This window comes from Acipenser ruthenus, chromosome 54 (assembly GCF_902713425.1).
Source record: "Acipenser ruthenus chromosome 54, fAciRut3.2 maternal haplotype, whole genome shotgun sequence".
Lineage (NCBI taxonomy): Eukaryota > Metazoa > Chordata > Actinopteri > Acipenseriformes > Acipenseridae > Acipenser > Acipenser ruthenus.
In genome coordinates this window covers 1514448-1528124 of record NC_081242.1, presented here as the reverse complement: position 1 = coordinate 1528124, position 13677 = coordinate 1514448, and the positions used below count along the sequence as shown (strand labels likewise).

Here is a 13677-nt window from a genome sequence, read left to right as displayed (position 1 = left end):
TCCTAATCCCCTTTAAGAAGTATTTATTTTAAAAAAAAGGGCAGGTATTCAGTAAACCTGTTAGTGTTGTTTACAGAACACGCGATAAGCTGTCCTACCCTTGCATTTATAACCGAGTGCCAATCAATGGTGATTAACATCCGCACCGTGTGTTTTCAAAGCACAGAGAGGTCTGGTAAAGCATAGGGAAGCATTGTAAAGCACAGAGAGGTCTGGTAAAGCATAGAGAAGCATTGTAAAGCACAGAGAGGTCTGGTAAAGCATAGGGAAGCATTGTAAAGCACAGAGAGGTCTGGTAAAGCATAGGGAAGCATTGTAAAGCACAGAGAGGTGTGGTAAAGCATAGAGAAGCATTGTAAAGCACAGAGAGGTCTGGTAAAGCATAGGGAAGCATTGTAAAGCACAGAGAGGTCTGGTAAAGCACAGGGAAGCATTGTAAAGCACAGAGAGGTCTGGTAATGCATAGGGAAGCATTGTAAAGCACAGAGAGGCATGGTAAAGCATAGGGAAGCATTGTAAAGCACAGAGAGGTGTGGTAAAGCATAGGGAAGCATTGTAAAGCACAGAGAGGTGTGGTAAAGCATAGAGAAGCATTGTAAAGCACAGAGAGGTCTGGTAAAGCATAGGGAAGCATTGTAAAGCACAGAGAGGTCTGGTAAAGCATAGGGAAGCATTGTAAAGCACAGAGAGGTGTGGTAAAGCATAGAGAAGCATTGTAAAGCACAGAGAGGTCTGGTAAAGCATAGGGAAGCATTGTAAAGCACAGAGAGGTCTGGTAAAGCATAGGGAAGCATTGTAAAGCACAGAGAGGTGTGGTAAAGCATAGAGAAGCATTGTAAAGCACAGAGAGGTCTGGTAAAGCATAGGGAAGCATTGTAAAGCACAGAGAGGTGTGGTAAAGCATAGAGAAGCATTGTAAAGCACAGAGAGGTCTGGTAAAGCATAGGGAAGCATTGTAAAGCACAGAGAGGTCTGGTAAAGCATAGGGAAGCATTGTAAAGCACAGAGAGGTCTGGTAAAGCATAGAGAAGCATTGTAAAGCACAGAGAGGTCTGGTAAAGCATAGGGAAGCATTGTAAAGCACAGAGAGGTCTGGTAAAGCATAGGGAAGCATTGTAAAGCACAGAGAGGTGTGGTAAAGCATAGAGAAGCATTGTAAAGCACAGAGAGGTCTGGTAAAGCATAGGGAAGCATTGTAAAGCACAGAGAGGTCTGGTAAAGCACAGGGAAGCATTGTAAAGCACAGAGAGGTCTGGTAATGCATAGGGAAGCATTGTAAAGCACAGAGAGGCATGGTAAAGCATAGGGAAGCATTGTAAAGCACAGAGAGGTGTGGTAAAGCATAGGGAAGCATTGTAAAGCACAGAGAGGTGTGGTAAAGCATAGAGAAGCATTGTAAAGCACAGAGAGGTCTGGTAAAGCATAGGGAAGCATTGTAAAGCACAGAGAGGTCTGGTAAAGCATAGGGAAGCATTGTAAAGCACAGAGAGGTGTGGTAAAGCATAGAGAAGCATTGTAAAGCACAGAGAGGTCTGGTAAAGCATAGGGAAGCATTGTAAAGCACAGAGAGGTCTGGTAAAGCACAGGGAAGCATTGTAAAGCACAGAGAGGTCTGGTAATGCATAGGGAAGCATTGTAAAGCACAGAGAGGCATGGTAAAGCATAGGGAAGCATTGTAAAGCACAGAGAGGTGTGGTAAAGCATAGGGAAGCATTGTAAAGCACAGAGAGGTCTGGTAAAGCATAGGGAAGCATTGTAAAGCACAGAGAGGTCTGGTAAAGCATAGGGAAGCATTGTAAAGCACAGAGAGGTGTGGTAAAGCATAGGGAAGCATTGTAAAGCACAGAGAGGTGTGGTAAAGCATAGGGAAGCATTGTAAAGCACAGAGAGGTGTGGTAAAGCATAGGTAAGCATTGTAAAGCACAGAGAGAGCTGGTAAAGCATAGGGAAGCATTGTAAAGCACAGAGAGGTCTGGTAAAGCATAGAGAAGCATTGTAAAGCACAGAGAGGTCTGGTAAAGCATAGGGAGGCATTGTAAAGCACAGAGAGGTGTGGTAAAGCATAGGGAAGCATTGTAAAGCACAGAGAGGTCTGGTAATGCATAGGGAAGCATTGTAAAGCACAGAGAGGTCTGGTAAAGCACAGGGAAGCATTGTAAAGCACAGAGAGGTCTGGTAAAGCATAGGGAAGCATTGTAAAGCACAGAGAGGTCTGGTAAAGCATAGGGAAGCATTGTAAAGCACAGAGAGGTGTGGTAAAGCATAGGGAAGCATTGTAAAGCACAGAGAGGTGTGGTAAAGCATAGGGAAGCATTGTAAAGCACAGAGAGGTCTGGTAAAGCATAGGGAAGCATTGTAAAGCACAGAGAGGTCTGGTAAAGCATAGGGAAGCATTGTAAAGCACAGAGAGGTCTGGTAAAGCATAGGGAAGCATTGTAAAGCACAGAGAGGTCTGGTAAAGCATAGGGAAGCATTGTAAAGCACAGAGAGGTCTGGTAAAGCATAGGGAAGCATTGTAAAGCACAGAGAGGTGTGGTAAAGCATAGGGAAGCATTGTAAAGCACAGAGAGGTGTGGTAAAGCATAGGGAAGCATTGTAAAGCACAGAGAGGTGTGGTAAAGCATAGGTAAGCATTGTAAAGCACAGAGAGAGCTGGTAAAGCATAGGGAAGCATTGTAAAGCACAGAGAGGTCTGGTAAAGCATAGAGAAGCATTGTAAAGCACAGAGAGGTCTGGTAAAGCATAGGGAGGCATTGTAAAGCACAGAGAGGTGTGGTAAAGCATAGGGAAGCATTGTAAAGCACAGAGAGGTCTGGTAATGCATAGGGAAGCATTGTAAAGCACAGAGAGAGCTGGTAAAGCATAGGGAAGCATTGTAAAGCACAGAGAGGTCTGGTAAAGCATAGAGAAGCATTGTAAAGCACAGAGAGGTCTGGTAAAGCATAGGGAGGCATTGTAAAGCACAGAGAGGTGTGGTAAAGCATAGGGAAGCATTGTAAAGCACAGAGAGGTCTGGTAATGCATAGGGAAGCATTGTAAAGCACAGAGAGGTCTGGTAAAGCATAGGGAAGCATTGTAAAGCACAGAGAGGTCTGGTAAAGCATAGGGAAGCATTGTAAAGCACAGAGAGGTCTGGTAAAGCATAGGGAAGCATTGTAAAGCACAGAGAGGTCTGGTAAAGCATAGGGAAGCATTGTAAAGCACAGAGAGGTGTGGTAAAGCATAGGGAAGCATTGTAAAGCACAGAGAGGTCTGGTAAAGCATAGGGAAGCATTGTAAATCACAGAGAGGTCTGGTAAAGCATAGGGAAGCATTGTAAAGCACAGAGAGGTCTGGTAAAGCATAGGGAAGCATTGTAAAGCACAGAGAGGTCTGGTAAAGCATAGGGAAGCATTGTAAAGCACAGAGAGGTGTGGTAAAGCATAGGGAAGCATTGTAAAGCACAGAGAGGTGTGGTAAAGCATAGGGAAGCATTGTAAAGCACAGAGAGGTCTGGTAAAGCATAGGGAAGCATTGTAAAGCACAGAGAGGTCTGGTAAAGCATAGGGAAGCATTGTAAAGCACAGAGAGGTGTGGTAAAGCATAGGGAAGCATTGTAAAGCACAGAGAGGTCTGGTAAAGCATAGGGAAGCATTGTAAAGCACAGAGAGGTCTGGTAAAGCATAGGGAAGCATTGTAAAGCACAGAGAGGTCTGGTAAAGCATAGGGAAGCATTGTAAAGCACAGAGAGGTCTGGTAAAGCATAGGGAAGCATTGTAAAGCACAGAGAGGTGTGGTAAAGCATAGGGAAGCATTGTAAAGCACAGAGAGGTCTGGTAAAGCATAGGGAAGCATTGTAAAGCACAGAGAGGTCTGGTAAAGCATAGGGAAGCATTGTAAAGCACAGAGAGGTCTGGTAAAGCATAGGGAAGCATTGTAAAGCACAGAGAGGTCTGGTAAAGCATAGGGAAGCATTGTAAAGCACAGAGAGGTCTGGTAAAGCATAGGGAAGCATTGTAAAGCACAGAGAGGTGTGGTAAAGCATAGGGAAGCATTGTAAAGCACAGAGAGGTGTGGTAAAGCATAGGGAAGCATTGTAAAGCACAGAGAGGTCTGGTAAAGCATAGGGAAGCATTGTAAAGCACAGAGAGGTCTGGTAAAGCATAGGGAAGCATTGTAAAGCACAGAGAGGTGTGGTAAAGCATAGGGAAGCATTGTAAAGCACAGAGAGGTCTGGTAAAGCATAGGGAAGCATTGTAAAGCACAGAGAGGTCTGGTAAAGCATAGGGAAGCATTGTAAAGCACAGAGAGGTCTGGTAAAGCATAGGGAAGCATTGTAAAGCACAGAGAGGTCTGGTAAAGCATAGGGAAGCATTGTAAAGCACAGAGAGGTCTGGTAAAGCATAGGGAAGCATTGTAAAGCACAGAGAGGTGTGGTAAAGCATAGGGAAGCATTGTAAAGCACAGAGAGGTCTGGTAAAGCATAGGGAAGCATGGTAAAGCACAGAGAGGTCTGGTAAAGCATAGGGAAGCATTGTAAAGCACAGAGAGGTGTGGTAAAGCATAGGGAAGCATTGTAAAGCACAGAGAGGTCTGGTAAGGCATAGGGAAGCATTGTAAAGCACAGAGAGGTCTGGTAAAGCAATAGGGAAGCATTGTAAAGCACAGAGAGGTCTGGTAAAGCATAGGGAAGCATTGTAAAGCACAGAGAGGTCTGGTAAAGCATATGGAAGCATTGTAAAGCACAGAGAGGTCTGGTAAAGCATAGGGAAGCATTGTAAAGCACAGAGAGGTCTGGTAAAGCATAGGGAAGCATTGTAAAGCACAGAGAGGTGTGGTAAAGCATAGGGAAGCATTGTAAAGCACAGAGAGGTCTGGTAAAGCATAGGGAAGCATTGTAAAGCACAGAGAGGTCTGGTAAAGCATAGGGAAGCATTGTAAAGCACAGAGAGGTCTGGTAAAGCATAGGGAAGCATTGTAAAGCACAGAGAGGTGTGGTAAAGCATAGGGAAGCATTGTAAAGCACAGAGAGGTGTGGTAAAGCATAGGGAAGCATTGTAAAGCACAGAGAGGTGTGGTAAAGCATAGGGAAGCATTGTAAAGCACAGAGAGGTGTGGTAAAGCATAGGGAAGCATTGTAAAGCACAGAGAGGTCTGGTAAAGCATAGGGAAGCATTGTAAAGCACAGAGAGGTCTGGTAAAGCATAGGGAAGCATTGTAAAGCACAGAGAGGTCTGGTAAAGCATAGGGGAGCATTGTAAAGCACAGAGAGGTGTGGTAAAGCATAGAGAAGCATTGTAAAGCACAGAGAGGTCTGGTAAAGCATAGGGAAGCATTGTAAAGCACAGAGAGGTCTGGTAAAGCATAGGGAAGCATTGTAAAGCACAGAGAGGTCTGGTAAAGCATAGGGAAGCATTGTAAAGCACAGAGAGGTCTGGTAAAGCATAGGGAAGCATTGTAAAGCACAGAGAGGTACGGTAAAACATAGGGAAGCATTGTAAAGCACAGAGAGGTCTGGTAAAGCATAGGGAAGCATTGTAAAGCACAGAGAGGTCTGGTAAAGCATAGAGAAGCATTGTAAAGCACAGAGAGGTCTGGTAAAGCATAGGGAAGCATTGTAAAGCACAGAGAGGTCTGGTAAAGCATAGGGAAGCATTGTAAAGCACAGATAGGTCTGGTAAAGCATAGGGAAGCATTGTAAAGCACAGAGGTATGGTAAAGCATAGGGAAGCATTGTCAAGCACAGAGAGGTCTGGTAAAGCATATTAAAAAAAAACAAACCATGGTAAACTAACCCTTATAAACGTTTCCAAAAGTACTGGCAGAAATACAGTGGTAAGATTTTATAAAAGGGCCATTGCTCCTTGTTGATCTTCGCTTTGTTTTCTTTCCCCTTCCAGAGTTGGAGGACAGAGAGAGGGAGCGCGGAGCAGAGAGAGAGCCGGAGAGGGAGGCAGCGGAGAGCATCGCTTCACTGGAGCTGTGAGGGGAATCTCATTACAGGGGGAGGGGAGGGGAGGGAGGGAGAGAGCATCGCTTCACTGGAGCTGTGAGGGGAATCTCATTACAGGGAGAGGGGAGGGGAGGGGAGGAGGGAGAGAGCATCGCATCACTGGAGCTGTGAGGGGAATCTCATTACAGGGAGAGAGGAGGGGAGGGGAGGAGGGAGAGAGCATCGCTTCACTGGAGCTGTGAGGGGAATCTCATTACAGGGAGAGAGGAGGGGAGGGGAGGAGGGAGAGAGCATCGCTTCACTGGAGCTGTGAGGGGAATCTCATTACAGGGAGAGAGGAGGGGAGGGGAGGAGGGAGAGAGCATCGCTTCACTGGAGCTGTGAGGGGAATCTCATTACAGGGAGAGGGGAGGGGAGGGGAGGAGGGAGAGAGCATCGCTTCACTGGAGCTGTGAGGGGAATCTCATTACAGGGAGAGGGGAGGGGAGGGGAGGGGAGGAGGGAGAGAGCATCGCTTCACTGGAGCTGTGAGGGGAATCTCATTACAGGGAGAGAGGAGGGGAGGGGAGGAGGGAGAGAGCATCGCTTCACTGGAGCTGTGAGGGGAATCTCATTACAGGGAGAGGGGAGGGGAGGGGAGGAGGGAGAGAGCATCGCTTCACTGGAGCTGTGAGGGGAATCTCATTACAGGGAGAGAGGAGGGGAGGGGAGGAGGGAGAGAGCATCGCTTCACTGGAGCTGTGAGGGGAATCTCATTACAGGGAGAGAGGAGGGGAGGGGAGGAGGGAGAGAGCATCGCTTCACTGGAGCTGTGAGGGGAATCTCATTACAGGGAGAGGGGAGGGGAGGGGAGGAGGGAGAGAGCATCGCTTCACTGGAGCTGTGAGGGGAATCTCATTACAGGGAGGGGAGGGGGGGAGGGAGAGAGCATCGCTTCACTGGAGCTGTGAGGGGAATCTCATTACAGGGAGAGGGGTGGGGAGGGAGAGAGCATCGCTTCACTGGAGCTGTGAGGGGAATCTCATTCCAGTAATACCGTGGTGTTTTGTATTGTGTAAGTGAAGTATTGTACTGTGGTGTTTTAGACACTGATGTACAATTATATATACAGAAGACAATGTCGCTGTTTACAGTGAGGGAAAATAAAATAATGTAAATGTTACAAAATGAGATACAAAACACCTCAGAGTGCTTAAGAGAACTTGACAGTCACTAGAACTTGGTCGTTTGGCCTTGGATTTGTGAAATTACCGGGTGTTTTCTTTTACCTCTTTCAAAAAAATGGGAGCTAATTAAAGACCTGTGTAAACGCTTTGATAATAAGACAGTAAATGAAACTTGGAGTGTGCGTGTGTGCGTGTGTGCGTGTGTGCGCGCGCGCAGGTATTGATATCAATGTGCGGACAGAATTTGACAAAATGTCAAACTTTGTGGGAACGTCCCCACTTTGTGAAACACCTTTTTAAGAACTAAATATGTCTTCAAAAAAAAAAAAAAAAGCCAAAATGTTTAGTTTATTGTCAACAAGTTTTGTCTGAGTGGAGTCAGAAATAGTAAATAAAAATATAGTGAGAGCTAATGAGAAGTCCCCACAAATATAGGAATGCATATGCTATATGTGTGTGTGTGTGTGTGTGTGTGTGTAGCTGTGTATTGGTGTTGCTCTCTCTCTCTCTTCCTCTGTATTGATCTCTGTCTCTCTCTCTCTCAGTCCCCGAGGGGAGTTGGGTCCGGAGTTGGACTCTATGGTTCTGCTGGACGAGGTCACTGGTCTTCCAGTGGAGGTCCCGTCTATCCCAGCAGCCACCGTGTCCGTGGAGGTGACCCCCCCCAGAGATATCCCCATTCCCCCCCCCCCCTCCCCCCAGAGAGAGGAGAGCCCAGAGGTGAGGACAGTACAATACAATAAAATACAATACAATACAATAAAATACAGTACTACAGTACACTACACTACACACAATACAAAGCCTGAAGTGAGATAGTGGAAATTCTCGATGCGGTACAGTTGGGTTACAGCATTAACAATGTTTCTGTGTGTGTGATTCTCTGTGATTCTCTCTCTGTGTGTGATTCTCTGTGATTCTCTCTCTGTGTGTGATTCTCTGTGATTCTCTCTCTGTGTGTGATTCTCTGTGATTCTCTCTCTGTGTGTGATTCTCTGTGATTCTCTCTCTGTGTGTGATTCTCTGTGATTCTCTCTGTGTGTAATTCTCTGTGATTCTCTCTCTGTGTGTGATTCTCTCCCTGTGTCTGTTTGTGATTCTCTCTCTCTGTGATTCTCTCTGTGTGTGTGATTCTCTCTTTGTGTGATTCTCTCTCTATGATTCTCTCTGTGTATGATTCTCTCTGTGTGATTCTCTCTCTCTGTGTGTGATTCTCTCCCTGTGTCTGTTTGTGATTCTCTCTCTCTGTGATTCTCTCTGTGTGTGTGATTCTCTCTTTGTGTGATTCTCTCTCTATGATTCTCTCTGTGTATGATTCTCTCTGTGTGATTCTCTCTCTCTGTGTGATTCTCTCCCTGTGTCTGTTTGTGATTCTCTCTCTCTGTGATTCTCACTGTGTGTGTGATTCTCTCTGTGATTCTCTCTGTGTGTGTGATTCTCTGTGAGTGATTCTCTCCCTGTGTCTGTTTGTGATTCTCTCTCTCTGTGATTCTCTCTGTGTGTGTGATTCTCTGTGTGATTCTCTCTATGTGTGTGATTCTCTCCCTGTGTCTGTTTGTGATTCTCTCTCTCTCTGTGATTCTCTCTGTGTGATTCTCTTTCTCTGTGTGATTCTCTCTCTGTGTGATTCTCTCTGTGTGATTCTCTCTCTCTCTGTGTGATTCTCTCCCTGTGTCTGTTTGTGATTCTCTCTGTGTGATTCTCTCTCTGTGTCTCTCTGTCTGTGCAGCTCCAGCTTGCTGCCCTCCCAGAAGCACCCCCTGCTGCCGTGACCCCCCAACGCAGACGCAGGCAGCTCCGATTCATCGACCTCAACACCCAGATATCCCAGGATGCACTGCGGGAGCAGATACGCAACCCCCAGGCTGAGACACGCCCGCTGGTACGAGAGCGAGACAGAGAGAGAGAGAGAGAGAGGGGGGACTGTAGAAGCAGCTGCTTGGGTTTGTGTGGATCGCTGTTCTTTAAGAAAATCAGCGATCATCACAAAGCCAAGCAGCTGTTTGTTCACTCGTTTCACTCTGAACGGTGAATCAGACCTCTATCAGACCTATGTCTATCAGGCCCTGCTTCACTTGTGCCAGAGACCCACTCACTGTAGCTACTGCATATTTATACTTTCATTTGTTTTGAGTTCTTAAAAAAATCTTTCCATCCTGTCCTTCCTTCCTTTTCTTTTTTTCTCTCCGTCTTTCGCTCTTTCTCTGTCCTTTCTCTTGCTCTCGTGCTTTCTCCTGTTTGCTTTTTCATTCTTTCATTCTCTTTCATGCGTTCACTCTTTCTCTTTCATTGTTTCTCATTCTTTCTCAGTCTTCCTTATTCTCTCTCCCTCCTCACTCTTTCTCCCTCTCATTCTTTCTCTCTTTCTCCTTCATTTTCTTCCTCCCTCTCTCATTCTTTCTCTCATTCTTTCTCCCTCTCATTCTTTCTCTCTTTCTCTCCCTCTTTGTTTCTCTTTCTCCTTCCTCGCTCTTTCTCCCTTTCTCATTCTTTCTCCCTCCTCGCTCTTTCTCTCTTTCTCATTGTCTCTTTCTCTCTCTCTCTCTGTCTCTCAGGAGCAGATGTTTGTTGACCCTCCAGGGCGACGCAGGAGGACTCCAGCGGATCTCTTCAACGCGCCCTGCTGCTGTGAGCACTCTGACCCTTTATTACTATGAAACTCGCCTTTAACAACCATTTATTTATACACCAATACCGTGTTCATTACAAAACAAGAGAAGCCGTCCGGAAGTGAATTTTCCTTCTGCTCCGGGCTTCATCGGTGTTGCGGATTACAGAGGCGGGAATCTTGGCTTGATTTACAATTATGATTGCCAATAAGGCAGTGAAAATGCCAGCTTCCCTGATAAGTGGAACATTTCGCTTCCAAATCGGCTTTTAAAAAAAAAAATCAATCACCATTGATCGGCACTCGGTTGTAAAGGCGAGGGAAGGACGGCATTTCTTGTTTTGAAATCAACTTGCTAAATTAACTGATGTATTTAATACCTGCCGATAAATACATATTTGTTAAAGGCGATTCGGAGTTTCAGCGCATCCCTAATTATTATTATTATTATTATTATTATTATTATTTATTTATTAGCAGACGCCCTTATCCAGGGCGACTTACAGTTGTAAATAAAAACACATTTCAGGAATCACAGTACAAGTAATAATACAATTGAGAGCAAGATAAAAATTACAATGACTTCGGTTCTAGCAAGTACAAGTGTGACAAAATACAATTCAATAACGGAGCAGATAACAGTGTCAGTGATAGTTACATCAGGATATAATTGAATACATAATACTACAGGTTAAATAACACTTGACAGATTACAGTACTCTAAAGTACAGGATTAAATACAGTATTATTATTTTTATTTGTTTATTTAGTAAAATAGCGAGCAGATAAGAGCAAGTTATGTTTATATCGACGGCTTTCTCGTTTAATTGAAGTTTTTCAAACTCTCTTTTTTATTGTTATTCTCACAATGCTAACTCCCTGGCTCTCTCTCTCCCCAGCCCCCCCTCTCCCCCCTCCCCTGCTGCATCTCTGGCGCCACTGTGCTGTCGTCTCCCCCGTTGACTACGCTGCCAGGAGAGCGAGGGAGCGACTGGAGAGGAGAGAGGAAGAGGAGGAGAGCGAGATGGAGGTATGACCTCTCTGTGCTTTACAGTGCTTCCCTATGCTTTACCAGACCTCTCTGTGCTTTACAATGCTTCTCTATGCTTTACCAGACCTCTCTGTGCTTTACAATGCTTCCCTATGCTTTACCAGACCTCTCTGTGCTTTACAATGCTTCCCTATGCTTTACCAGACCTCTCTGTGCTTTACAATGCTTCCCTATGCTTTACCAGACCTCTCTGTGCTTTACAATGCTTCCCTATGCTTTACCAGACCTCTCTGTGCTTTACAATGCTTCCCTATGCTTTACCAGACCTCTCTGTGTTTTACAATGCTTCCCTATGCTTTACCAGACCTCTCTGTGCTTTACAATGCTTCCCTATGCTTTACCAGACCTCTCTGTGCTTTACAATGCTTCCCTGCGCTTTACCAGACCTCTCTGTGCTTTACAATGCTTCACAAATCTGTGCTTTTAAGGGAAGCTCACTTTCAGTAATACCTGCTCAATGTTTCCCTCAAGGTCGTTCTCGAAGCTGTTGAGCCCAGCATGGCTCAGATTGAGATTTCAGGTGAGCAGATAAAAACATCACAGTAACAGCACAAACCCTTACAGATACGCTGAGACATAGTGTGCTGCTGGTCAGCCCATAGCAGCAGCACAGTATTTCACATTAGATTAAATACATTGTTTGCCCTCCCCTGTGCTCTGTGGGTTGGGTGTCTATGGTCTCAATCAAGCTACAGTTCAACAGGAGAAAATATATATTAAAAGGTCACAAGTGATCAAGTTTGTTTCTACACGAGTCATAGGAAGGGACCTGGGAGAGACCATTTTGAAGGAATTCCATCTAGAGCACTTTCACCCGTGAGTGAGGAATTCAATATGTTAACAAGGGAACATTATTCAGCAGCTTTCATTGGACTCTATGAAGCTGAGGGAGTTCATTCTATATAGAGGGTGTGGAATTCAATATGTTAACAAGGGAACATTATTCAGCAGCTTTCATTGGACTCTATGAAGCTGAGGGAGTTCATTCTATATAGAGGGTGTGCAATTCAATATGTTAACAAGGGAACATTATTCAGCAGCTTTCATTGGACTCTGAAGCAAAATTAGTTAATTATATAGGAGGGGATGCTAAACTTTAGATGAGATGGCCTGTACACCAGATGATCGCCTCTCCCTCATTCTCAATAACTAATCACGGGCAGCAGTGTGGAGTAGTGGTTAGGGCTCTGGACTCTTGACCGGAGGGTTGTGGGTTCAATCCCAGGTGGGGGGGACACTGCTGCTGTACCCTTGAGCAAGGTACTTTACCTAGATTGCTCCAGTAAAAACCCAACTGTATAAATGGGAAATTGTATGTAAAAAAAATAAATAAAAGTGATATCTTGTAACAATTGTAAGTTGCCCTGGATAAGGGCGTCTGCTAAGAAATAAATAATAATTCTCTCTCTACCCCTCCCTCCCTCCCTCCCTCCCTCTTCACACCTCTGTGACCTTTTCTCCCCTCCCTCTCTGTCTCCAGTTCCCTCCGAGGCACTCTTGGAGATGTCCGACGAGGAGCGCTCCCGCAGCTTTGTCACTCTGGAGAGCAGATGGTGAGGGAGAGTGAGATACAGAGAGAGAAGGCAGAAAGAGGGGAATAAGGGGAGAGAGAGAGGAGTGAGTGGAGGGAGAGAGCTGGGGGGATGAGGGGAGAGGGATGGAGGGAAGGGGAGAGAGGGCGAGGGTAGAAAGGTGTCCTGTGGCTGAGCTGGGTGTTTTCGGCTCCCACAGGTCCCCAGTTGAACCAGCGCAGCCGGAAGTGGAGGCTGAGCGTCCGATCCTGGAGGGCATTCCCGAGGAGATTGGCGTTCCAGAGGAGAGGGAGGAGCTGGAGGAGCCAAGGGGAGAGGAGGCCGTGACTGCAGAGTCTGTGCTCAGGTGAAACTCACACTCGCAGACCAGTGTAGTTCAGTTTAACTCTGTAGTTTAGTTTAAACTCAGTGTAGTTCAGTTTAGTTTAAACTCAGTGCAGTTCAGTTTAAACTCAGTGTAGTTTAGTTTAGTTTAAACTCAGTGCAGATCAGTTTAAACTCAGTGTAGTTCAGTTTAAACTCAGTGTAGTTCAGTTCAGTTTAAACTCAGTGCAGTTCAGTTTAAACTCAGTGTAGTTCAGTTTAAACTCAGCGTAGTTCAGTTTAAACTCAGCGTAGTTCAGTTTAAACTCAGTGTAGTTCAGTTTAAACTCAGCGTAGTTCAGTTTAAACTCAGCGTAGTTCAGTTTAAACTCAGTGTAGTTCAGTTTAAACTCAGTGTAGTTCAGTTCAGTTTAAACTCAGTGTAGTTCAGTTTAAACTCAGTGTAGTTCAGTTTAAACTCAGTGTAGTTTAGTTTTAACTTCAGTGTAGTTCAGTTCAGTTTAAACTCAGTGTAGTTCAGTTTAAACTCAGTGTAGTTCAGTTTAAACTCAGTGTAGTTTAGTTTTAACTTCAGTGTAGTTCAGTTTAAACTCAGTGTAGTTTAGTTTTAACTTCAGTGTAGTTCAGTTTAAACTCAGTGTAGTTCAGTTCAGTTTAAACTCAGTGTAGTTCAGTTTAAACTCAGTGTAGTTCAGTTTAAACTCAGCTTTATTGAAATGGTCGTCCTTGCCCCTCTGCTCAGGTTGGCCGCAGAGCAGATTGAACCCTTCGGAGAGACGTACTTCGATATCCTGGCGCCTCACGGGATCCTCAGGAAAGTGGCGGCTGTGCTGTTCTTCAGAGTGCTAGGTGAGAGAGGGAGGGGGTAGAGGGGAGAGAGAGGGACAGGGAGGGGGTAGAGGGAGAGAAGAGACGCACACACACTGACACAAGTCAGAGAGAGACTGACACACACGTACTGGGGCACTGAGACATAAAGAGAGAGAGACACTGACACACACACACTGGGGCACTGAGACAAACAGAGAGGCACTGACACACAAAGGGGCACTGACAGGAGAGAA

General features: G+C 45.4%; 1 protein-coding gene across 1 annotated transcript in view; it reads left to right on the top strand.

The window, feature by feature from the left end:
• rec8b (REC8 meiotic recombination protein b) overlaps nucleotides 1-13677 on the top strand; it is a 29432-nt gene that overhangs the window by 14246 nt on the left and 1509 nt on the right. Inside the window, exons 9-17 of the mRNA XM_059016985.1 lie at nucleotides 5880-5961; nucleotides 7644-7818; nucleotides 8828-8980; nucleotides 9654-9726; nucleotides 10606-10736; nucleotides 11229-11277; nucleotides 12238-12310; nucleotides 12489-12635; nucleotides 13356-13462. Coding sequence (XP_058872968.1) covers nucleotides 5880-5961; nucleotides 7644-7818; nucleotides 8828-8980; nucleotides 9654-9726; nucleotides 10606-10736; nucleotides 11229-11277; nucleotides 12238-12310; nucleotides 12489-12635; nucleotides 13356-13462 — 990 coding nt within the window. The remainder of the gene's footprint in view (nucleotides 1-5879; nucleotides 5962-7643; nucleotides 7819-8827; nucleotides 8981-9653; nucleotides 9727-10605; nucleotides 10737-11228; nucleotides 11278-12237; nucleotides 12311-12488; nucleotides 12636-13355; nucleotides 13463-13677) is intronic.